The sequence below is a fragment of the Eulemur rufifrons genome, chromosome 4 (genome assembly GCF_041146395.1).
Source record: "Eulemur rufifrons isolate Redbay chromosome 4, OSU_ERuf_1, whole genome shotgun sequence".
Taxonomy (NCBI): Eukaryota; Metazoa; Chordata; class Mammalia; order Primates; family Lemuridae; genus Eulemur; species Eulemur rufifrons.
Window position 1 is genome coordinate 71,725,271 of NC_090986.1, and position 27,683 is coordinate 71,752,953.

Here is a 27,683-nt window from a genome sequence, read left to right on the forward strand (position 1 = left end):
CTTCCTTGCTTCTACAGTAGACAGGATGTGAAAAGCGAAAAAAATATACAAGGCAGCTAAATCCAAGCACTACTTGAAGTGGCACCTAAAGCCATTATTCACCTACAGGATCATCTTAATATTGATTACTCTTTTCTAAAGCTTAGAACTATTCATAAGACAAAACTTTTTACAAAGAAATAAGACTTCTGTTAACCATATTTTTCAAAACCACTCTCCTATTGCAAGTTTATAAATTAAATCTTTACCACAGTGAATTTATCTTCTTTGCCTTCTTACTCTAGTTAAGCTGCTGGTGAGAAGATAACAGCTTCTTCAATTCCCAATTGAGTATTTCTTCAGATTTTTAATGTCTTATCAGTTAAGATTCTTACATTACAGATGTTATGTGAATACAAAGTAACTTAAAGAAGCATTGTTCTCAGATAGAAGAAAATTTTAGGGATCGTTGCTTAGCAAACATACTATCCTAATGAGAGGACATACAGCAGCCTGACAGACTGGGATTAAAGAGCCAGTGGCTCCCATTCCGATACTTTTTCAATGTTCTTCATTTTCAAAGTTCTCTTATTGGCATTGACTATGCAAATATGTTATTTTTTAAAAAAATTAGAAATGAGAAAGCATATATTGAGTAACTTCTTAGAATTTGTGGAAGCAATGTCTTTACATTCTTTATATTCCTCCAGAAGCACAAATTATGCCACGGTTAACACATACATTATAGGAAACTAAAATAATTAGAATAGAGAGAGAAATCATACCTTCTATCAATAGCTCTTGTCCATGACTGCCAAGAAGTGTACGAGATAGGAATGGGGCAAAGTCTACAAAAATTTCACGAAGAAGAGGAGCAACTTTTTCTAAAGCTCTTTCAAGTTTTGCAGTGATGCTGTTGAAATTAAGACATAAAGACTAATAAATATAATTCAATATAAAATGTTGAATAAACTTTATTTCTAAATTAAAATCTTCAATATTAGAAAAGTCCAATTCTAGCCCATGGAATAAATAACAAGCTTCATATAGAAGGGATACCCTGTACAGTTTCACATATAGTCCTACGGATACTCAAAAGATTATGGCTAAATTAGAATGACTATACTGTGACAAGGAATCAGGGTTCTGCTGCCTGAAAGGGTCAAAGACCGTCCAAAGCTCTAGGAGCACAGGAAAATGAGTTCCTGTATGCTTTCTCTGTCTATCCATCTATTTATCAAAGAAAGTGAGTTTGAACACTTACTATGTGAGTAACTATACCAGTTACAAAGACTTTAATTCTTGCTTTGAAGGAGGTATTCCCTGAAAAGTTGGACTAGTAAGGTCCTCGCAGCTGGGATTCATGTAATATGGTTGAATGCTTTGCCAAAGTAGGCATTTTCCATTTCATGAGTGCATTTACTTTCCTTTACCAATAGTTGTGTTATTATTTACATGGTTCAAGGTTGAATTTTAAGTTAATGGCCTTACATAAGCACTGTTTGACATTCTTGGAAATACTCTGAACGGTATGTGTAAAAGAAAAAAAAATGACTGAAGAAGATATTTCTACTCAGGCAAATGAATAATTTGATAACAGATCTATATCTTTAGATGTAAGAGCTTTGGAGTAAGACTGCTTGGACTGGAATCCTGGCTCTATTCATATGCTACCTAGCTAATCCTGATCTCATTAGGCTTTCTATGCTTGCAAAATAAAGATGACCACAGTACCTATCCTGTGAGAATTAAATAAGCTAAGACATGTAGAGTGCATAGGAAAATACCTGGCACACAGTGAGAGGTCAATAATCTCAGCTTTTGTAATGCTATTTTGAAGGAAACACACTCATATTTACTCTTACAAAATGTAACTCTGACATGTTCAACAAAACAAAATCAATGTAATAGTATGTTAAATGAGCACACATTCTTCTACACAGAAGACATGTACTGTAATGAAGTCATGCTTCAAAATAAAAGTTCTGCCACAATGCCTAGGTAACATTTTTCTTACATATGAGGAAAAATTTATAAATGAAAAAAGAATAATTTGCAATGCATTACTAATATTTAAAACTAAACTCTGGCATATTTTGAAAAACATTTTTAGTGACTAAATAGAGATCAGGGAATAATTCAGGATGCCTTTTTTCTTAACTTGGAAACACCAAGTTTTGAATCTTTGGGCTCGCTAAACTTCACCATCAGCACTTCTATTTAACTTCATCTCCTGTTATCTGGGTCAACAGCTTAAAAGAAAGTAGAAAGCACAGAGGAAACTCAGTGTAGACACTGCCACATGCACTTAGAATATTCTGGAGGAACCACTTTGGGCAAGAACAAGGGACTTCAGTGGGGCTTGGCAGACTTGGTACAGACAGGAGTCTTCAATATTGGCCCCTACTCTGTTACTCCTAAAGCAAGTACCTCTTTAAGACCATGTGTCAAGATTCAGTGCAGATCAGAAGCAGATGGGGGGCATGTTTAAATAGGCTGCTAGGCCCCACCCTCAATTTCCGATTCAACAGGTCTGAGTGTACGGGGAGAATTTGCACTTGCAACAAATTTTCAGGTGGTGCTGATGCTGCTGATCTAGAAAAGGCGTTTTGAGAATGACTATTTTAGTGAGAGTATTTACTAGTAGTATTAATGAAAAAGCTAGCAAAACAAAGGCTACTTGAAGTCATTGAATAATCCTAATCATTTTTAGTGAATAAAAAGTTTCGTTTTTGAAACTACTATTTCATTAATTCCTCTAATCTCCAGGATCATGCCCCACGACTCTCCCCACCTACTAATCCCCTCTACTAAAGAATGGTAAATAACAATGGCAATAGCATGAAGAAGAGAAAAATCTAGATGTAAATATTATAAATTGTTTCTGAAGTTGGTAAATATTATAAATTGTTTCTGAAGTTGAAGTCTGACTTTAGTATATTTATTTTTATTTAAGATTAGTGAGAATAAAATTCATGAAGTTTCATACCATAACTACACTTTAGGTTTAATGCACTATAATCAAAGCTAGCAACACTTTTCCCCCCAATTTGAGATATTTTCTCCCTATTGTACAGGTTTCTTATGATTTAGAGGCCTCAAAATTGCAAAACTACTATTCTTGGTGACTAAGTTAAATATCAAACAGAAACTTTAATTAATCTGAACTGATTACTTCTGTGTGAGAGAATGTGTAAATATACATTAATTACCAATTACCTAGACTTTGGGGTAATGGACAAAAACAGACAGTTCTCAGTGAGTGAATCCCTATAATAAGAATTTTTACAAATATTGTCTTATAAAATTTATGAGAAGATTAAATGTTCTTATATATCATTCTGCAAAGATAATTTCAATTTTCTAATAGGGGACAGCCAATATAATATGACATTTTACTCAGCAAGAGATTAACAGTTTTAAGTAGAAAAAACCATTATCAAATAATACTGCCAGATTTCTTGATTAAACAAAAACAAAATATTCTAAGTGGAAAATATGTGATCTTCATCCTTACAGAATTTAAATTCTCAAAGGAAACAGTACAAACATAAAGTTCTGCCTAAGACCCTTGTTTATCACTTGGCATTAATTACCAAAAAAATTATTAAAAAAGACATATTATACCCATGTTATTATTTTGTTATTTCAGTTTTCATATCAGAGCAACATACTATGTAAAACTCCTTTTTCCCAATTCCAAGGTTTATTTGAGAAAGTTATCTAATCATATTAATATGAGAGAGTACCTGAAGTTCTATAAGAATGAATAAAATTTTTCCTTTAAAATAAAAATAGAAAGAACATATACCCATCAGAAGAAAGCAAGGTATTCTTTTCTTTTTGTTTTTGTTTTTTCTTCAAAGACAGGGTGGGTCTTGTTCAGTCACCCAGGCTGCAGTGCAATGGCATGATCACAGCTCACTCGAGCCTTGAACTCCTGGGCTCAAGGAATTCTCCTGCCCCAGCCTGTGGAGTAACTAGAACTACAGACATGGTGCTACCACAACCAGCTAATTTTTGTAGAGACAGGGTCTCACTATGTTGCCCAGGCTTGTCTGGAACTCCTGGCCTCAAGCAATCCTCCCGCCTCAGCTTCCTGAGTAGCTGGGATTACAGACATGAGCCACCACACCCAGCTCTGAAAACAGGGTTTCTTTAGCAAATTATTTTGTAAGAAAAACTATCATATTCGACTGACTTTAAGGAAAAAAAACTAAATAGTAATTTTTCAGTTTTCTTTAAAAGTTTATGTTCATTTATTCAAAAAACATTCACGTAGTCTACAACATTTTGTATGCACAAATAATACACAAGTGTGCTAGATGTGGAATCTAGACTCTGCAGTCTGAACAAGGGTTATAATTTTACACTCTAGTAACCTCTTAATATTTGGGAAAGTTCTTGGGCCCTAAGTATATAACTTATCAACTCTGGGGTGAATTGCATACTATTTCAAGCCACTCATTATGCTCTCCCCAATCTATTTTATTTTGTCTCCTTATAGTCACACTAATGATGCTTAGGAAGCTCGATTGGTGACGATTTTGAATTTGGTTATTTTTCTTGATAGTAAGTGTAAACTCTTTTAAGAAAGAGAATTACTGATTTTCATAAAGAAAATTCCTGTTGCAACTTGAGAAATATATCAACTACTCTAACAAAATTACTAACTCTAGGAAAAGAAAACATTCAAAGGAAATAATAATGCTGTAGATGAAATTCTGTACCTCCATTGCCTGGATTAAAACAATATGATGTAGAACACAAGAGCTGATAATTATGGTTTAAAAAAAACACCACAATTATGTATGTAGGTTAAGAAAGTAGAAAAAATTACAGAAATCTAAGAAATTGAAGCTAAATAGAATACGTCCATATGTAAGAAGTTCATTCCTCAATATGGTAAACTAACTACCAAGTAAACATTTTTCTAGTTTTAATAAATGTAATGCCTAGCTAAACACAGAGACATGCGCCTATAGTTCCAGCTATTCAGGAGGCTGAGGTAGGATTACTTGAGCCAGGAGTTTGGAGCTGTAGTCTACTGTGTTTGAACCTGTGAATAGCCACTATGTAATGCCTTTTGGATACATCTTTAGATAATTATAAAAGCTTTTTTAGAGTGCATTAATTGCATATTTTGTAGAAATAAATAAAATAAAGAAAAATGAAATAAAATAAAATGAACAATTCATTTCCAGTCAACTAGTCAAATAAAATGACAAAAAACTAACTACATTGAAATAAAAATACATAGGCAAGAACATAAATCATTTAACTGAGACTAAACAACAAACCTAATGATATAAAAGGTAATAACTGTGTTTTAAATAGCTGATATGAAAATTTAAATAAATTTTTTTCTCCTGAATAAAAAAATTAATGTATTTTCAAAGAAATTTCAATGTAGTAGGAGCTGTGATATCTCACCCAGGTACCCTTTAGAATAGAGAACTTCTTTCCTTGAAAAGTTCTGTGGGAGGACTGTGGGGGTAATGGCTCACAGTTGAATCTCTCCACAGAAGGGAGTTACTTCACCCTAGGTCAAGCCCCCTCCTTAGGAGCAGTGTACATTCAAACACTAGTCAACGAGGAGCATCTTATATAACCCATGAAACAGTGTAATAATATTAAAAACTGACTGCAATAATTTAATGATTTATAGTGTTAGCCCTAGAGAAACCTCTTAAAATGTTTAAAAGATAAATAAATAATAAGCCAATATTGGAGAGAAAATGAAATAAAAACAAACCTCCATTAACCCAACAGAAGGCATAAAAAGAGAAAAAAGAAAATAAAGAACAGATGGAAAGTAACAGTTTTTTCTAAAATAACTACCAAATTAGTAGATATCCATCAAATCATATTAGTAATTATACTGAATGCAAATGACCTAGAAACACCAGTTAAAATACAGTGATTATCAAATTGATTTTTTTTAAAAAAGCAGAATCTGTTTAAGAAAAACCTGTTTTCAAATATAATAATATAGATAAATTTAAAGAAAGGGAAAAAAAGAATTACCATTAAAATCTTTCATTAAAATAAAGAAAGCCATGTAAGGAGTTGAAAAGTTTCAACTGTATGAGATATTAGAATTTAAACTACACTTGACTAAGTTTTTTACAACTTGAAAATTACAAGAAAATTAAATTTTTCTATGATATAGTTAAGGATCAGAATGAAAGGATCTGACATAATTCAGTTGAAATCAGTTATTTAAAAAAAAAAACCATGCCATTTTAACATTTATGCTACATTAGATTGAGACCTGGAGTTATGGGATCTGGCCTCCAGGCCCATCCATGGGGCCCTGGAGATTAATCCCCTGACCATGCTAAGGAGAAGCCTGCTGGTCCCGAGTCACCTGTGGGGTGTCCAAGCTGGTTCCATGTCCCTTTACTTTGGGGCATGCCTTGCTCTGATGGGGCCACCAGGCAAGCAGCACCAGGGAGGGCTGGCGGGCAGGCAGCTCATACATAGTCTGAGCACCCCAGATATAGGATAATAAACACAATAGCTATAGAAAAATAATTTAGATTTTCACCTTGAAAAATAGGCTGATTCCCCTGCTGAGAATAACTAGAAAAGCTAGACAAAACCCAAACCAATAAAAAACACCTCTTTGTGGGTAATGGAAAGTTAAGACAGAGATCAATTATTTGACCATGATCCTGCAGTGCTCTCCCATGGATGTGTTTTGATAGAAGCAACTGAATAAATAACTTAGACATTGAACAAAATTTTTAACTAAAGTTCAGAGCCCACCAAAAGGGGAGAGAGCTTAGAAAAACTCTTGTCATTTAAATTGGGATCCTGTAGAACTACACCCTAAAGTATCCAGTGAATCAGAAAATGTCTGACCCTTTAATCTTGATTGCATTAAGATCATCTAGGATTGTTAGTGTTTACAGTTTTGACAAGAAGAAAATGTATAAATGTTTTTCTTGAAGAAAACACCATTTTGTACCTTCATATTATCTTTACAATCTTTTGTATAGTATAGGTTTTCCACATTATAAAATCAACAAAAGACATAGAAGTAGATAAGAAGATATTATTGAATACCAAAAGAAACACAAGATCACAGAGGTAGCTCTAGGAGAAAGCCAACTAATGAGACAAAGACTTTACAGTCACTATATTTACATTCATGAAAATTAAAGATAGACAACTGGAAGAGAATATTAAACTACAAAAAATCAAATGGAAATTTTACTACTTACAAAAAAATGAAATTAAGAACTGGGAAGATTGGACATAGCTAAAGAGACAATTAGTATAGTAGACTATAGGTTAAAAGAAAATACTCAGAATCACAGAGCAAGAAACAGGTTGGTGGGGAGAGGATATAGATAGATGAAAAATTTTAAAAATGTCTAATTTTTGTGTAATTCAAGATCCAGAAAAAGGATGGAATGAGTCAGAAGCAATACTTGAAGAGGTAATGGCTGAGAATTTTCCAATACTGATGAAAGTCATCAAACTTCAGATTTGAGAACTCTCTATAAATCCCAAGCAAGATAAATACAAAGAAAACTCACAGTACCTGAATATATCACAGTTAACTGCTAAACACCAAAGATAGAGAATATCTTAAAAACCGACATCACATGGATGTGGGTGGGGCACAGAAACAATAATAAGACTGGCAGTTAATCTAAAAAATAAAAAATAAAAAAAATAAAGAAAACACAGAAGGTAATGAAAGCCAAAAGACAATGGAATGACATCTTTAATGCACTAAAAGAAAACAATTACTAACTTAGAATTCTACATTGGTTCAAAATATCTTTTAAAATATGGAGGTGAATTTCAAAAATTTTTTGATAAGAACTGAGACAATTCATGATTGAAAAGTCTTCACTAAGTGAAATACTAAAGAGTGTTCTCCAAAAACAAGAAAAATGATACCAGGTGGAAGTTAGACATTCAGAAAGGAATCATGAGCATCAAAAAATGATAAACATTTGGGTAAATACAAACAGATGTTCACCAACAAAATAAGTATACTTTCATATGGGGTTTAAATTTAAGATGCATACATGTACATATACATACGTACGTACATGTTGGCAAAATTTGGGGCCAATGAAGTTAAACTATGCTAGGTCCATGCATTGTCTGGGAAGAGGACTTCGATAAATCAAGGGTGAATGTTGCAATGTGGAGCATGATCACTTAAGCATTGTTCATCGAAGTGTGTTCTCCAGACCAGTAGCAGTGACATCACCTAGCGCAATGGTTAATTTTATTTGTCAATTTGACTGGGCCAAAGAATGCCCAGACATTTAAATAAACAGTATTCTGGGTGTGACTGTGAGGGTATTTCTTGATAAGATAAACATTTGAATAGGTAGAGTGAGTAGAGCAGATTATCCTCCCTCATGTAGGGGGGCTTCATCTAATCAACTGAACACATGAACAGAACAAAAAGGCTGAGTAAACACTTTCTGCTTGTTTGAGCTAGGACACTGGTCTATTCTGGCCTTTGGACTCACACCAAAATATCAGCTCTTCTTGAGTCTCAAGTCTGCCAGCTTTTGGACTGGAACTTATACATTGGCTCTCCTGTTTCTCAGACCTTTGATCTTTGACTGGAACTTCACACCAGCTCTCCTGGGTTTTCAGCTTGATGACTGCAGATATTGGGCCTACTCAGCCTCCAAAATCACATGAGCAAAATCTTTATAATAAATCATGTGTGTATATGCATGCATGTATACATGTATGCAAACATCCTATTGGTTCTCTTTCTCTAAAGAACCTTGACTAATACATCTAGGAACTTGCTAAAGATGCAAATTTTCACAACTTACTGGAGAACCACTGAATCAGAACCCAGCAATCTGTGTTTTAACCACTCCATATTATTCAGATGCATGCTGATGTTTGAAAACTATTGCACTAAGGAAAAACAGTAATGTATAATTACATTTGATGACAACTATATAAAATAATTAGATAAAAAGAATCATAACTAATGATAAAATGCTCAAAGTTTTCCATCTGAGATGAAGAACAAAAAAAGAATGCCTGCTATACCCACGTCTATAGAAATTTGCATTGGAGGTGTGAGGTGATTACTGTAATTCAATAAAAAGAAATAAAAAGGCTTCAGGATTGTAATGGGGGAAAAAACTCCCCCATTATTCATAGATGACACTGTTGTGTACATACATATACATTTAGAAACAATCTATAGAAAAATAATTGGGAATAATAAGTGAATTCAAGGTTTTAGGATATTAGTTCAATATACTGAAATGGAAACAATTTAAAACAGTTAAAAATGAAATTTATAAAATAAATCATTTATATCATAAAAATATAAAATTCCATTTTAGCCTTGAAGGAATAAGATGGTCTAAAATTACCTTCCATGTTAATAGCTGAAAAACTGGACAAACACAGGGAACAATTATTTCCAGAGAAGACAGGGAGCAGAGGACCATGAACCCTGAGGAATATGAAACAAATGAGGTGAACTCTACCCCATCATCATCCATGAAATACCTTCATGGAGGTATTTCCCAGATTATGGCAAATAAAGAGCCCAGTAATATTTTTGAGTTGTCAAGACTGAGACTTTAGTTCAAAGAGGTCAAGGTAAATAGAATTTGCAGGACCAAGTCCCTAACAGAAAGAAGCTAAAAAGAGAAACAATTCCAGAATTCTGACTCTTTGGCTGAATAGCAGTCTACTTAAGTGAAGCATGAAAGCTCCCAGGGCTAGGATAGAACAATTTTTATAAAAAGAACAATTATGAAGGAGCTGTAACACAGACATTGCTGAGAATATATTCAAAGTTTGGAATTGTCTGTGTTCCCACCAGCCAGAAAGGAGAGACCTTGTTAAACACATTGAGCATTCAGGAGAAATCCCAGCAACTGCATGCTTTCTAAATGTGACAAAATTAGTCCAAGAATAAAGGGTTCTCTAGACTTGCCTTAAAGATTTTAAAAACATGCCTCATGAGGAAAGATAGCCTTTTGAACAAATGGTGGTGGAGGGAATGGAAATTCACAGGCAAAAACATGAACCTCAACCTAAACTTCACACCTTATATAAAAATTAGATCAAAGTAGATTACAGACTTAAAAGTAAAGCTATTAATAAAACCACAAAACTTTTTAGAAAATTAGGAGAAAATCTGGGGATGTAGAGCTAGATGAAGAGTTTTCAGACATGATACAAAAAGCATAATCATAAAATTTGACAAGCTAGACTATAGAAAAAAATTTAATTTTTTCCCTGTCAAAGACCCCATTACAAGGATGAAACAATAAGCTAGTCCAGGAGAAAATTCTTATGAACCACAGTTCTAAAAAAGGACTTGAACCTAGAACATACTAAGAATTCTCAAAGCTCAAAAGTAAAAAAGTGATCCAATTAAAAAATAGGCAAAAGACATGAACAGACAATTCACAAATAGGACATGCTGATGGAAAATAAGCACGTGAAAAGATGTTTAGCAACATCATCCACTAGGAAAATGCAAATTTAGACTACAAGAAAATGTCACTACACACCTGTCGGAATGGCCAAAACAAAAAAGAGAGAGATAGAGAGAGAGAGAGAGGGAACACCAAATGCTTGTAAAAATGGGGAGACACTGGACCACTCAAACATTGCCAGTGGAGATATAAAATGGTATAGCCACTCTGGAACATAATTTGGCATTTTTAAAAATAAAACCAACTATGTACTTGCCATAAAAGTACAACAACCTCACTCTTGGGCATTTATCCCAGAGAAATAAAAACTTATGTTCACATAAAAACAAATGTTTGTTGCAGCTTTATTCATAATAGCCCCAAACTGCAAAAAATCTAAACGTTCTTTAGTGGGTGAATGTTTAAACTGCCATACATCCATACCATGGAATATGACTCAGAAATAAAAAAGGAACAAACTATTAATACATGTGACAACTTGGATGGATCACATGGCATTAATTTAAGTGAAGAAAGGTAAACATCAAAATGCATCTCTGAAACATGTATGAGCCAAAGAAGAAATAGGTAAAATTAGAAAAAAAAATTGAATAAAATTTTAAAAACATACTAAATTTGTGGAATACCGGTAAAATAGTGCTTAGAGGAAAAGTTACAGATTTAAATGGTCGTACACTGTATTAGAAAAGAAGAAAAGTTTAAAATCAAGGATCTAAGTGACGGGATGGCAAATGTTTTCTGTAAGGGATAAGATAGTAAATATTTTAAGCTTTTAGGTCATACTGTCTCTATTGTAACAATTTAACTCTGCTACTGTAATGTGAAAGCAGTCATAGGCAACACATCAGCAAATGAGTGTGGCCATATTCCAATAACTATATTTACTAAAACTGGTAGCAGAATGATTTGGCCCATGGGCCTTATTTTGTAGATCCCCTGATCTAATTTTCACTCAAAGATCTGGAAAGAGAAAAGTAACCAAACATGATGTAATCAGAAGGAAGTAACAGGAGCAGAATTCACATGATAGAAAACGGGAAAAAAAATCTGGACTAAAATAAAAAATACAATATCAATTTTTGGAGGAAAATCATAATATTTAAAAAATCAATAGCTATTCTGATAATAAAATGAGAAAAGACAAAAATTTGAAAAATCTGGAATGAAAGAGGGAACATCATTAGAGATCCTATACATAGTTTAAAATAATTACAAAAATTTGTGGCAATAAATCCAACAATTTAGATAAGATGGCTAAATTCCTTGAAGCCAAAAATGACCAAAAGTGATGCAAAAAACCTCAGAATATCTGAATACCCACATAGCAATTAATGCAACTGGATCTGTAATTAAAAACCCTTCAAGAAAGAAAATTCCAAGCAGAGATGGCTCTACTGGTGAATTTTCAAACATTTCAGGAAAAATAACACTAAAGCTATGAGTGACATTATCTTACATATAGAAAACACTAAGAAAAATACAGAAAGTATTAGAACTATTAGATGAGTTTAGAAAATTCTAAATAATCTACCAAATTTACTTAAATTAAGTGGGTTAAGCAAGATTGTCAGATATAAAATCAATATACAAAAATCGATTGTCTTTCTATATACTACCAACACACACTTAAATGTTTTTCCATTTTTTTCAGCTTTATTGAGGTAAAACTGACACAGGCAATAGTCAATTTGCTCTCTTTTAAGATAAATTAGTTTATATTTTCTATAATTGTATATAAATGGAATCATATACTATGTATTTTTTTCTGTGTGGCTTCTAACAGTCAGTTGTAAATTTACAGTAAAAATTTTAATTTAGATTATCAAAAATATAAAAAATAATAAAAAGACACAAAAATAAGTATAAGACTTTTATAGTGAAAACTACAGTAAGTTGCTGATAGAAATCAAAGATCTCAATGAATGACAGACAATATTCATAAGTCAGAATGCTCAATATTGTTAATATATAGATTCTCCCTAAATGTAATTAAAGGTCCCACACTATTGTAACTAAAATTTCAACAATTTCTTTTTAAAATTTGACAAGTGAGTTCTAAAATTTTTCTAAAAATGCAAACAACCTAGAAAAGTAAAGCAATTTTTAATGAGAACATAATTAGAGGACTTATACTACCTGATTTCCAGACTTAGTATAAAGATACAGTAAAGAAGACAGTGCTGTATCAGCATATAGGTCATGGAACAGAATGGAATGTAGAAACAGACCTACACATAGGTGGTCAATTGATTTTAAACCAATGTGCCAAGGTAATTCAATGGTACTGAAACACTCATATACATATGGATAAAAACAAATCCCAAACTTTACTTCACCATACACACAAACCTAAGTCAAAATAGATCAGAGACCTAATCCTGAAAGATAAAACTACAAAACTTTTAGAAGAAAATATAGGAAAACATCTATATGACCTTGTGGTAGGTAAGATTTCTTAGGATTTACAAATGGCATAAACATAAAAGAAAGAACTATTTGAGATGATGGCCTCTATTAGAATTAGAAACTTTTTGTTATTAGCACTTTTAAAAAAATGAAAATATAAATAACACGATGAAACAAAAAAATTTAGAATGCATGTTTCTCACAAAGAACATACACGTAAAATATATAAAGAACTCTTAAATCTCAATAACAATCTAATTTTTAAAAAACAGCAAAAGATTTCAATGGTGCATACACATATGCAAAAAACAATATGCACCATCATTAATCATTAGGAAAGGGAAAATAAAACCAAATGAGATATGATTATCCAGCCATTATAAAGCCTTAAATTAAAAAGACTGACAATATAAAGTGTCAACAAGAATGTGGAACAAAGAACTTTTACATATTGCTGACAGAAATGTAAAATGATATGACTACTTTGCAAAATAGCTCAGCAGTTTCTTACAAAGTTAAGCATATACTTAACTACTCAACCAGCAATTTTACTCTTTGTTGTTTACCCACGTGAAATGAAAATATATGTCCATGCCAAGACTTTTACTCAAATGTCCATAAGAATCATTATGTATTACTGTCCCAAACTGGAAAAACCCAGATGTCTATCAATAGGTGAACAGATAAATAAATTGTGCAATAATATCCATCAAAAAGAGGAATGGACTACTCATAAACAAAATGACATCGATGAATCACAGAATCATCAACCTGAATGAAAAAAAGACAGACAACAAAAAAATTATATACTGTTCATTCCATCTATGTGAAATCTTGAAAAGACAAATCTAAGTTACTGTGTTAAAAAGCATATAAGTGTTTGTCTGGGATAGGGATGGGGTGAATTATAAATGAGACACAAGGCGGCTTTCAGGGTGATGGATATATTCTACATCTTCACTGCAGTCGTGGCTGTATAAACTGATGAAAACTTACTAAAACATACATTCAAAATGTACATTCAAAACTCATTAAAATGTACATTTAAAACGTACATTCAAAACTCATTAAAATGTATATTCAAAATTTAGCAACATAACCAGTCTCAATAAAGCTGATCTGAAAAGTAACTTGAGATAAAAGATACCAATACAAAATATTACATTCCAAAGGATAAATCAATAAGAAATATATAAGACTTATATATAGAAAACTGAAAATCAGTACTGGAAAATTTTTTTTAAAAAAACTAAAGAAATGGAAAAAATATATAATGTTCATAGTTTGTAAGTCAGAAAATTGAAAGAGATCTATAGATACAATATAACCCAGTTACAATAGATTTATAGCTTCTACTCTTTACAAAAACACTAGCAAATTATTTTTAAAATGGATGTTGGCAAACTGATTCTAAAACTAAATGGAAATGCAAATCATCAAGAGTAGCTTACAGTAGACTTTCTTGAGGAAAAAGGTCAAGGTGGGAGAAGCTCACTCAACCCAATATTGATCTTTATTAAAGCTAAAGCTAATTATGACGGTATGGCAGAAAGAGAAATGGGGCACAATTGTGTGCCAAACCATAATGAAATATATATAGATACTTGATTTGTGACATAAGTAACAGAGCATGGGGAAAAGAACTGTCTTTCAAATAAACAGTGCTGGGTCATCTTCCTATCCCTATTATTCCTACCTCATTATATTTATAAAGTCAATTCCAGATGTATTATACATCTAAATATAAAAATCAAAGAATAAACCAGCAAGTAAATAAGGTAGGAAAAATGTAGGGAAAGCCTTCTACAACACAAAAAGCACTTATAAACAAGAAATTGATAAATTAAATTTCCTTAAAATTTACAACTTCTGTTGATCAAAACAGACCACATAGATAATGATACGAAAAGCCACAGATGGGAGAAGATATATGTACGACATAATCATCATGAGGCTCATTTTCAAATAAAGAACTTTTACAAATTAATAAGAAAAAGACAAACAACCCAACTTTCAAAAGTGGGCAAGATATTTCAAGAAGCAAATCATAAAAGAGAAAAACCAAAGGACCAATAAAAATATTTAAGCAGTGCTCAACCTTATTAATTATAAGGAAAATGCAAATTAAAATACAATGAAATGCCCCTATCCTCCCACCAAAATGGCTAAAATGAAAAAGACTGAGTACAATGTCCTCTCAAAGATATGAAGCAACAGGAATTCTCATAATCTGCTGCTGAGTTAGTAAACTTATATAACCACTTTCAGAAACTATTTGGCATTATCTAGTGAAATTGGACATATATAAACATTATGAATTGTCAATTCCACTCCAACTTATTGACCCAACAGATACACATACTAATGTGTAGCACACCCACATAATAATACTGTACCAATAACAATTATAAGTGGCATTATCTTCTATATAGCAGTATTATTTTTAATAGCTAAAAAATGGAAAATTTCAAATGCCCATCATCAGTAAAACGAATTAATTAATTGTGGAATACACATATAAAGGAGCAAAAATAGAGTAAGAATGAACAAACTATTGCTACATATAACATGGATGACTCTCATAAACATATTGAACAAAAGAAGCCAGAAACAAAGAATATATATGCTGTACTTATATTTACACAAAATTCAAAAAGGACAAAGTTATCCTAGTATTGAAAGTCAGAGTGGGGACTCTGAAGAAGAGCATGAACAGTGACTGGGAAAGGGGCACAAAGTGGGGGCTTCTGGGGTACAGTCTATTTTCTGACTTGATGATGGATGGTAAGATGAGTGTGTTCATTCTTTCACTGAGATTTTATACTCTGCATATATGTTATATTTCTATAAAAACTGTGACTACATACACATACCCATGCGTGTGCACACGTACACAAGTTTGCTCCAAGAATGAGAGGTACTACGTTCTAGGACTGTTCTTTAATTATGACAGATGAGAGAATGTTTGGTTATTTAAGTTCCAAAGATACATGTTATAGATAACTTTGCAGACTTATTATGGAAGTTTATATTTGACCACCCCTCAAAGATGCCCAATTTTATCATGTTACTATTTGTACATGTTTTAACTTTTATTGGAAATAGTAATGTGTACTATATGACAATGGATTACAAATCCAGCAGTCAATGCTTTAAAATCACTCAGCACCTTTCAGTTTAGACCCTGAAACATATCACAGATTTTTGTATAATAACTAGCCAAAAACATTAGAATAATGTAATTACAGATTATAATCACAAAATACACAATTAACCTACATTCTCATGAATTCTTACCATATCTTTGGGGTTTTTTTGCATACTGTTTCATTATGTTAAAAAAAATAAAGGAAGAGTAAAAAAAAAACAAACAGTTATGCACACCTCATGTTTTCAGCTGAATCTTCTGGCATTGGAGCAACAGTTTGTACAGCTGGAAGGTTTTTGCTGGTAGCACCATTCACAAAACTAGAAGAGGAGGAAGAGGAGGAGGACCCTGAATCCACGGCACCTGTTCCCAAAATAATAATTTTTAGCCTTAAACATAAATTTATTTAACAAAATAATTGTAATTATATCATTACTATCTGATTTTGAAAGAATTACTCATCTGAATTTCAAAACAGAATTTGACAATTAAAAATCATTTGGCCATTAGTATACTAATAACTCTTTATAATTTTAAATAGCAGCTGTTGCATTAAAATCCAGTTGATTTACTTATGTTAATCTAACAAAACTACATATTACAAATGGGGTATAAATAAAAGACATCAACAAATGAAAAAAATTTTAGATAAAATGAGGCTGATAAAACAATGCAAATTTAGATGTAAAAATTATTATTGCTATGTTGTTATATTTTTAGTTTGCAACATCTAAGGCATAGTTTATAATGAATTGTCTGAGCATAAACTGGTGGCACTGCAGCATCGAATGCTCATTCTGATAAGATGATTGCCTACGAAGAGCTATAATGCATATAATTGTACCTGATTTTAAAAGAACATGTGGTCCTCAACGGTACGAAGATGCCATTTTAGAACAGATTATTCTATTGTATGCCATATAAGTATATTAAAGTTAGCTGTGGAGTTGAGGGACATCTAGTGTTCCTAAATATTATCATTTCTTATACTAATTCCTATAAAACTGAATTGCTTACTGGGGTTTCTACTATAACATTTACCAGCACCTATGTGCCAACATCTAAACTGGACAATGCACACAGTTTAAATGTTGGCCCACAATATATATGTATACACACACACAAATATATACATATTTCTAAAGAAGAAGTGTATTACTTACATTTTATTTCTCATTGTAATATCATATACTTTATACTATCGCTACTAAGCCTCTTGCTATCATATATCTATTATTAATTCTTAAAATAGAAGTTAAAAGAAAACATCATGACTTGTCTCATATAAAGATAAAAAAGAGGTGATTTAATTTTTCATTTACCTAACTCTAATGAAAATAAGGACTTTATTCAATAAACAATATTAAATGTAGATCTTTTTCTACTACATTGGTATAATTTTTATTAATAAAAATTATAATACGTTTTGCATATATACTTTGGTAAAGAAAAACAGTTTTATTCTTATATCTAGAAAGCCAAATGAGTACAAAGAATAAAATTATAATGCTGGAAATACAGACTTTAAAGTCTTCTCACAAGCCAGATATAAATATTTATAATATAGATAAAGGTGTTCTATTCTTTAATACAATGCCATTAATGAGGTTTACTTGCTAATATAAATATGCTTAATAGAGTACATTCTACTTACTACAACCCCATAAATGTGTTGTTCATGATAGGTCAGACTCAGGTGGTATGATAAACAAGATAGCTACAGAAAGCACAAAGAAGGGCTATGAAAGTAATAAAAATGGGAAGAATCTAAGTAATGATAATAAATGGAAAAGTTCAAGGCTATACAGTTTGGAGAAGAGAAGGCTACTATAGTCAGGGAAGAAAAGTCAGGGATCATCTTGCGTTGTATAAATACCTAAAATGGAATCACAAAGATCTGGGTAAGGATTTATTTGCTAATAATCAACAGGAACATTGCTGGAAATTTACAAAAAAAATGTTATTTTAGGCAGGCTTTTAAAATTGGTAATGATTTGGAAATTTTTGTTCCTAGAATCGTTAGGAATTTGTTGGACAATGAATTGGATACAACTGTAATCTAAGTACAGAAATGCATTCAATGCCAAACAATGGTTCTTATTCACATGCACTTCTCATCAAGTTGAGGCTCTTGCCTATGGTGAAGGTCCTTAGGGGAGCTCTGCTTTCCCTTGGAGGATTTAGCAAAGGAATCTACAGTAGGATTCAACCAGTCAATGTCACCAAATCCATTTTATGTTGCTAACATTTTTAGTATACCTTGATATTCTTAATACAACTTACTGATTTTTATATATCAAACTTCAGTGTTCAAATTATCATTTGCTTTTGCTCCCCAAGTATCTTTTCAGTAATCTGATTTCACTCTGAGAGTAAACAACACTTTGTTTGTGTTTTGAGCAAACTCAAAACAAAAACCAGTATTGTCCTCTAAAATGACTACTAAAAATGTACACAAGAACCTCAAACTCTGAAAAGTTGTAACATAAAAGATAAGCTTTTTAAAGATTATTTTAAATGATTAGGGTATTTTAATTTTTAAGATCAAATAAGCAGAAAATGAAGATAAAGAAAACAGAAAGAAAAAGATGAGGTATCACAAAAATATATAAGAACAATACCTGTTGTATTAATCATACTTTTTGGTGTAGCTCCAGTAGCAGCAAATATATTAGAGGTACTGCCTGTTGGCAGCCCACTTCCAGCAGTAGTGGCTCCCACAGTAGTTACAGCTAAACTACCTGGAGGTGGCTTCTTTACAGGCACCACAACACTCCTGCAAAGAAAGGAAGGATAGAAAGCAAAAAACATAAGGTTTAAGATGAATTCTAAACCTGCTATGGCAGATGCACATAATCAACATCAAATTTTCTTCTTTCTGTCCTTCTTTCCTTCATTCTTTCTTTTTCTTGTTTTAAACTCCCAAGTTCAACTTCGGTGAAAAGGATATGGACATTAAGGATATATTGTAAAGTATGTTGACTACTATAATTCATTTGGCAAACATTTATGTAGAATCTGGAGTTTGCAAACCTCTCTTAGGATAGCATATGGACTAGAATCATGAATCTGGGAATATTGGGAAATGTGGGCTAAAGTTAGCGGATTCTGCATATACATATAGAATTTTTGGGAAAAATTTACATAAAATGCCCATTTTATCCATATCACATTCTCCATGTGTAAAATATTCATAAGGATATAAAAACATAAAAACATTGAAAAGCCAAATTTTAAAGCTTCTTCATAGTAAAGTTAAAAACTAAACCAAAGAATAATAAGTAACATTTAAAGGCATAATGAAGTTATACTTTATTTCACTGAACAAAGTTGAGTTGCTTTTCACAGTAGGAATATTATTATAATGAAAGAGAACAGAAATGATATAGAGACATTTAATTAGAGAGCTATTTAGCTTTGGAGCCTTGGTTTTTTAAAGAAAGGAGTTCAATGTTCCCCCATGTTTCTTTAGCATATTTTAAATAAATCCCATTGAAAAAATTTCTGAACTTGATATCGCATTAAGCTTAAATGATAAATAAACGTAAATATTTGTCAATTTAAAAATATGAATAAAGAAATTATTTTTTTCTCTAACATAATAAATGGCTCTACTTTCTTGTAGCAAAGCTTCATTTTTCTCAAAGTTTACAGCACTGCAATTCATTAAACAAACATTTTCCAAGTGTTATGCAATCATCACTGAATTTATTTATCTAGAAAATAGATGTATGAGATGTTTTAAGCTCAAATGTAATGCTTAAAAACCAGTGATTGACAGTACAAAAATATCCAACCTAAACTATGTCTTTTCAATGCATCTATATTTTATAATTATTTCATGAAAAAGCTCTAGTTAAAAGGAAATTAAATCAATGGCCCATTTTCAAATAAGTCTATGGCTTACATTTCTTTAATACCAATATTCTTTTTCAAAGAAACAATTCTATTAATATCTTCAGTCACTTTTTTAATGTTAACAATCTAAATTAGTATTTAGATTATTATTTTTAATTATTGGAGTACTTAAAATGTTTTTAGTGACCAAAATAAAATCTTAAATAATTTTACTCATGCCAAAAAATTTCTTCATTATCTCTCTGGATATCTTCTATTTTCTCTATGAATGCTAGAGTCAAACTCTTTAGACTCAACCTTTAATTCTCAACTATCTATTTATTAACTTAAAGTACACGTTATGCTTTCAATCCCTACATTGGCCAGTCCTCATCTAATGCCTTCATTTATTTCATGGAGAGGTAGTGTGACACCGCAAAAGAATACAGACTGTGGAGTCAGAAGACTAAGGCTTGAAAACTGGAAACTCTCAAGCTGGGACTTTAATTTCAGTTTTTCAGCATTAAAATGGCAAGACTAATGCTACCTACTTCACAAACAACTGGGGAGATTAAATGAGACTGTATTTAAAAGGACTGTTTATAATTACTACTGTCTAAACTGAAATAATGCTTTATCTACAGGATATAAGGTATCTACTTATAATGAATCTACATAAAGATCAACAGAATAAAAAAAAGATGCTGGCCAGGAGTGGTGGTTCAGGACTGTAATCCCAACACTTTGGGAGGCCAAGGTGGGAGGATCACTCAAGGCCAGGAGTTGAACAGCCTGGGCAACAAAGTGAGATATTATCTCTACAAGAAATTAAAAAAAAAAAAAAATAGCTGGACTGGTGGTGCAGGCCTGTATTCCCAGTTACTCAGAAAGCTGGGGAGGGAGAATGGCTTGAGCCCACGAGTTTGAGGCTGCAGGGAGCTATGATCACACCACTGTACTCCACCAGCCTGGGTGACAGAGTAAGAAACACCCCCTCTACTCTGCCCCTGTCTCTTAAAAAAAAAAAAAAAAGAGGATGCTAATATTTGGGATTTCATCAAAACTCTTCTCTAAATTTCTAAACAAATATGAGATATACTATTTCATTGGCTATCTAGTAAACAAACTATCATTTCTTGATTTGAAAAGAAGTTACTAGTGAAACTACAAAACTTTTTGTCTGCATCTCTCATAAAAATTCTCATGGATAAAATAAAGAAACATGAGCTAATTGCCGGTGCTGTGAGATGAATTTGTAGATGGCAGAAAAACTATTACCAAAAATTCCAGACCTATTGATTAATACTAACTTTGGGCAAAAGCTCTCTGTAATGACTACCACTGGTAACTTTTTGCATGTAGAGGCTATGAGAAACAAGTTATGAAAAATAAGTTATGTGAATGAGAAAAAAATTTAAATCTCAAAATCCTATAATGATGGTTTATAAGAATGCAAAAAAAAAAAAAAATGCCTGGCTACTAAAAAAACTGAAAGCATTGAATGAACACCAATTGATATGAAAGCCTCCAGATATTTCATACTGCTGAGTTTGACAGTATGACATGGTATATAAATACAGTAGCATGGTGGCTAAAAGCTCAGCTTTTAGTGTCATACAGATCTGGGTTAGAATTCTACCTCCAACCGTTACTAGCTGTGTAGTACTGGGCACATAAATCTCTCTACGTTCCATTCTCTTCCATATTAAAATGACATCTATAATGGTCTATGCCATTATACACATATGATTGTTTTAAGATAAAATGTTGCTATGAGATAAAATGTTGTTCTAAGATTGTTATAAAGAGAAGATTGTTATAAAGATACAAGGAGAGAACATGTAAAGTATTCAGCACACTATCTGGAATATTGTAAGTGGTCAACACATTTTAGCTATTATTGGTGTTGCTATAGTTCCCAAAAGTGCTGATAAGTTCAATTGAAAGAAGCAACAATCCTACAGTACCCAGGAGGAAAGAAGCAACAATCCTCGTATACTCTGCCATTGTTACACCTCATAAATAAAATCCAATGTGCAATTTTAGGTACCATATTTCAAGAATAACGACAAACATCATTTCCATAAGAGAACAGTTAAGATGGCAGTAGATCTGGAAAATAAGCCATGTGAGGAAAGGCTGAAAGGGCCAGAAAATTTTAATAATAGAGTGAGAAAAAATTATGGCAGTTTTTAAAAGTCTCAAGATATGTAATAAGAAAACAAAATAAAATTCCATGTATCTCAAAACATCACATTAGGACCCACAAGAGGAAGAAGAAATCCCTGGCATTTTTTATGAGCTCCAGTTTCCAATCACTGATGTGTTCAAATAGCTAAGATGATCATTTGACAAAGGTTTTGTTGAGAGAAGTAGGAAGGTGGATTTGACTGATTTCTCAGATGTTTTTCTAAGAACTATTTCTTATTAATATAGCCAAATTATTTATCTAGAATCAGAGGACTGTACATTCCTGTCCTTACTGTCATTTCTTCATCAACATTTCCCATTCGCTTACATCTCAAACCATTCTGTTCTAAGCAATCTATTTCACAAATAATTTGAAAGTTCCCAGTTATTAATATGTGCTGGTAAGAAATTAATTACCTGTCAGGATGTTATTTAGTATTTGCAACTACTTATACAGGAAAGTAAAAATTTTCAACTCTTACAAAATGTTTGTTATTATTCAGTATTTCCCCGTGATTAACTATTCCATCTACACCCAGAGTCTTACCTAGGAGTCTGAGTACCTACCATGGTATCCATGTAGGGTGTATAAATACACTAAAATATATACAAATTTGAGGAGTACATACATTTTTTCCTTTAGGGTAGGCACTTATTTTTATCTGAATTTCAAGAACATATATTGCCATAAAAAAGTTAAGAGCCACTGATCTACACTATTCATGTGTTACACTCTTCTTGTAGATCTGGTATTCATACTGACGGAGATACCTAGAATCCTCTATTCTACACACCTTTATCAATGTCAATTTTTTAAAATCTCAAAAATATTTTTCCATCCTTTCCACACAATTCCAAATTTCTATCCAACACTGTTAAGCCTATGAATTATAAGGAAGTAGATAATTCCTTTATATTACACATAATCTATACATATTCCAAGGTTACAAAGGTTATCATCAAAAAAGTACAAAGCTAGGAAATAATTCAATCTAATTCACTTAACAAAATTTTTCACCGAGTGATTGATTACATGTTTTTAATACATAATACATGTAAGTGTGAATTCTTCCATCAATGAATTTATTCTACCTCAAAGCCAGAGATTTGGGGTATGACCTAAAATTCATTCATTCACTCATTTATTCATTTAACAAATATTTATGAGCCATGCAATGTGTGTGGGACTGCTTTAAGTTCTAGAGATAGAGCAATGCATAGAACAAAATCCTTGCCCTCATGGAACTTACATTCCAATAAGGAGAAAGAGAAAGTACAATCTAACATAAATGAGTAAATACAATATATCAGCTTGTAAATGCTATGAGAAAAATAAAATATAGACAGGAATAAGGAATATTGTTGAAAGGGTGGCTCAGAGAAGAATGCCCCAAAAAGGTGGTATTTGAGAAAACACTGGGCCAGGCTTGGTGGCTCATGCCTGTAATCCTAGCACTCTGGGAGGCTGAGGTGGGAGGATCGCTTGAGCTCAGGAGTTTGAAACCAGCCTGAGCAAATACGAAACCCTGTCTCTACCAAAAATAGAAAAGTTAGCCAGGTATGGTGGCATGTACCTGTAGTCCCAGCTACTCCTGAGGCAGAGGCAGGAGGATGGCTTGAGCCCAAGAATTTGAGGTTTCAGTGAGCTATGATGATGCCACTGCACTCTAGCCAGGGCAGTACAGTGAGACTTTATTTCCAGAAAAAATAGAAAACACTGAAGGGGGTGAAGGAACAAGCCACAAGGCTATCTAGGGAAGAGCATCACAGGCAGAGGTAACAGCATGAAGGCCAGTGTGCCTAGAGAAGACTGGGCACACGGGAGAGCTGTAAGAGATGAGACGAGAGAGGTTAAGAGGGGCTCAGAACACAGGGCCTGTCGTCTACCGCAGCGATGTTGGCTTTCACTCAGAGTGGGATCAGAAACCAGTGCGGCTTATGAACAGGGGAAGGAAATGAACTTAGATTATAACAGGATCACTCTGGGTGCTGTGTAGAGGACAGCCTTAGGGGGCATAAGAGCAGAAGTGAGGAGACTGGTTAGGAGAATACAAGCAAGAAATGACAGTGGTTTGAATCATAATAGCAAAGTGAAACCGGTGAGAAGTGATTCAAATTTTGGCTGTATTTGCATAAGGACTGGATATGGGTACGAGAGAAAAGTGAAAGATGATACAAAAATGTTTGCCGTAAAGTAACAGGAGGGACAAGTTGCCCTTAACTAAGATAGGGAAGACTGTGATTGGACCTTTTTTAAACCTATTTTTATAACTGTTATTGATCATTGTTGAAAAAGCAATTCGACAGATGAGTCTCAGGTTTAGGAGAGAGGTTTCAACTGAGATATAAATATGGGGAATCATCAGCATATAGGTGAAATTTAGTGCCAAGGAAACAGATGAGATCACCAAAGAAGTGAGTGAAAACGAATAGAAGTGATCTAAGGACATAGTCTTGGGGCTATCCATTAATTAGTTATGTGAATTTTGAAAATACAAGAATACTATTTCATCATGGTTTGTCCAAAGTATAAAGTGAGATACTGAAGTTAGAAAAGGGCTTTTAATAATGACTTACTAAGGCAAGAAAGTTTTGTAATTATTCAGGGCACCCTGCAAGAATCTCTTTCTTCTTTCTGTCCCCTTGAACAGCTTAGGGGATAAACTACAGAGAAAAGTTTAGAGGCTATAAAGGCAAATACAACGTGCCCCATGCCTTGGAGATACTTGAAGGGGATACGACAGAAAAATAAGCCAACTGCCCTGATGAAAGTTATGTCAGGCCGTTTTAAAACCACAGGTTATGCATTATCAAGGAAGAGTGAGATGAATCTAAAAGGATCGATAGAAATCAGCCCAGAAAAGTACATACAAAAGTCCAATAGTTGAATCTTAGCAAGGCAAGGAAATACGAAAAAACGTGGTAGGCTGAAGGAATTACAGATGGAGACTTAGGACTGGTGAAAGGTAAAGACTTTCTATTCCAAACTAAAAAGTTCCTCTTTTATTAATTAAATAATAAGACTTATTTCAGAATCTTTAACAGTTTTGCTTTTAAGAAAAATGTCTCTGGGGAGAAAAAGATGGCGGGGTGGAGGTGACCTCCTGGATTTGTGCTCCCGGAGAGGGAGGCATGGATCTCAGCCTGCCACAAAGCCAGAGGATCGCTCCCCCACAAGAGCAGTGGTGTGAATCCACGGAGAAACAGCGTGGGACACAGAGAGCAAGAAAAGACTGAGGTGAATGGCAAATAAGATCTTAAAAATCAAGAGAGTGTGGGATGGACAATAGAGAGGGGAGCATGGGACAGCTGTACCCGCCTCACCAGGGAGTGAGATGGGTTCAGCCCCACAGGAAAGCAGCTTGTTTCCCCACTGACCTCCTCACCCACTCAATTAGGGATCTGCCTGAAGTCAGTGCAGAATCACCGCGGGAGATGCGGGGCTTTGTGGAGAAGAGACATTAGCGAGAGGCATTTTGGACCCCGGAGCTCTGTGAGCGGACTGCAACTGGCAGGAGAGTATCTGCGATAAGCTGCAGTGACAGGCACCTAGGGGATGCCAAACTGTCTCCTTTCCACGGGCGGCTGGGCTCCCTCAATCCCTGGCTCCTCCGGCCCCTGCCAGACCCTGAGCATTCACCCCCAGTGCCAGAGATCTACGGGCAGGCAGCCACCATTGTTGGGGTCCACAGCCTAGCTCCTGCGGAGCGATTGGGTACCGTGCGGCTCCCTGGGCGGCTCCCTCCCCTAGTCCGTGGACCCCCACTAGGAGCTCCGCCTTTGCGTGAACACTGAGTGCTTCCCCAGTCGCGAGAGAGTGGAGCGTGGTCCTTGCGCACATTGGGGCGGGGCAGACCATCACCCACAGGAGCTGCAGCGGCTGGGGCGCTGGGCGAACGAGGGCACTACTCCCTCCCTGTAGCCACTGTCTTTCGCGCAGAGAGATGCAGAAACCACCTCGGGAGAGGAAGAGGCAAGGAAAAAGTCACTTTCCGTCTGCAATTAGAACAGCCCAGTGACTTGACTCTCAAACCAGTTTTGGGTCAAATTAATTCTCAGGGGCTGGACCCAACAGGAGCAGCCCCCCAGCTGAGGTAGCAAAATCCTGAACAACACGTGAAGGGCTCCCCCTAGCGACAGAGGAGGCAGCTCACCTGGGCTGCTACACAGCCTAAGATCAGCGGGCATGGTGTGCCTCTATCCAGACTAAAGCTGAAAGAAGCTGAAAGAAGGGATGTAATGATTCATCCAGATGGGAAGGGCTCAGTAAAAGAACTCTGGGAGTATAAAGAATCAAGCTGAAATCTTGCCCTCAAAGAGGATTACTAGTTCTCTACCAATTGACACAAAACAGATTCAAAATAGCAACATGTCACAGGAAGAATTTCAAATCTGGATCATAAATAAGCTGAATATTATGCAAGAAAAAATGGATAACCAACACAAAGAAACCACAAAAAAGATCCAGGACTTGGAAGAAAAATTCACTAAAGAAATTGAAATATTGAAGAAAAATCAAACTGAACTTCTGGAAATGAAGAATTTATTCAGGGAGCTACAAAACACAGTGGAAAGTCTCAAGAGCAGGGTAGATCAAACAGAAGAAAGAATCTCAGAGATCGAAGATAACACTTTCCAATTAAATAAGTCAGTCACAGAGATAGAGCAAAGAAATAAGAGAAAAGACCAAAGTCTACAAGAAATGTGGGATTATGTGAAGAAGCCTAACGTGATGAGTTATCAGCATTCCCGAGGGTGAGGAAGATAATAAGCAAGGGTTGGATAAGCTATTTGAAGATATAATTGAGGAAAATTTCCCAGACCTTGCCAAAACTCTAGATATACAGGTTCAAGAAGCTCAAAGAACCCTTGGGAGATTCATACCAAATAAGAAGACACAATGTCATGCAGTTATCAGACTGACCAAAATATCCACTAAAGAGGCCCTTCTTTGAGCTGTAAGGAGAAAGAAACAAGTAACATACAAAGGAAAGTCCATCCGAATCACACCTGATTTCTCAGCTGAAAGCTTACAAGCAAGAAGAGATTGGGGCCCCATTCTCACTCTTCTGAAACAGAATAATACCCAGCCTAGAATCTTGTACCCAGCTAAGCTCAGTTTTATACATGAAGGTGAAATTAAGACATTCTCAGATAAACAAAAACTCAGAGAATTTACCAAGACAAGACCAGCTCTCCAAGAAGTACTCAAAACAGAGTTACACACGGACCAGCACAAGAAAGACTCATGAATGTAAAACTACTGAAGAAATAAAGATAAAAACCCAGTTATCACAATGGCTCAAGAGAGAAATCAGAACAATGAAATTCAACCCAACATGAGGAACAGAAATCTGTCTCACTTATCAGTTCTCTCATTAAATGTGAATGGATTGAATTCCCCACTAAAGAGACATAGACTGGCCCAATGGATAAAAAAATACAAGCCAAGTATCTGCTGTCTTCAGGAAACTCATCTAACCTGCAAGGATGCATTTAGACTGAAAATAAAAGGGTGGAAATCGATATTTCAAGCAAATGGAAGCCAAAAGAAAGCTGGTGTGGTGGTTTTAATCTCTGATAACTTAGTTTTTAAATCAATAAAAGTCATGAAAGACAAAGATGGTTACTATATACTGGGGAAGGGTACAATTCAACAAGAA

At 34.0% G+C, this 27,683-nt stretch overlaps 1 protein-coding gene across 4 annotated transcripts in view; it reads right to left on the reverse strand.

Annotated features, from left to right (window-relative positions):
- NBEA (neurobeachin) overlaps positions 1-27,683 on the reverse strand; it is a 563,351-nt gene that overhangs the window by 336,741 nt on the left and 198,927 nt on the right. For all 4 annotated transcript variants that reach the window (XM_069467350.1, XM_069467354.1, XM_069467352.1 and 1 more), the window contains 3 exons: positions 18,615-18,769; positions 16,230-16,356; positions 765-892 (listed from right to left, as the gene is read on the reverse strand). In XM_069467350.1, the coding sequence (XP_069323451.1) occupies positions 765-892; positions 16,230-16,356; positions 18,615-18,769 (410 nt within the window). The remainder of the gene's footprint in view (positions 1-764; positions 893-16,229; positions 16,357-18,614; positions 18,770-27,683) is intronic.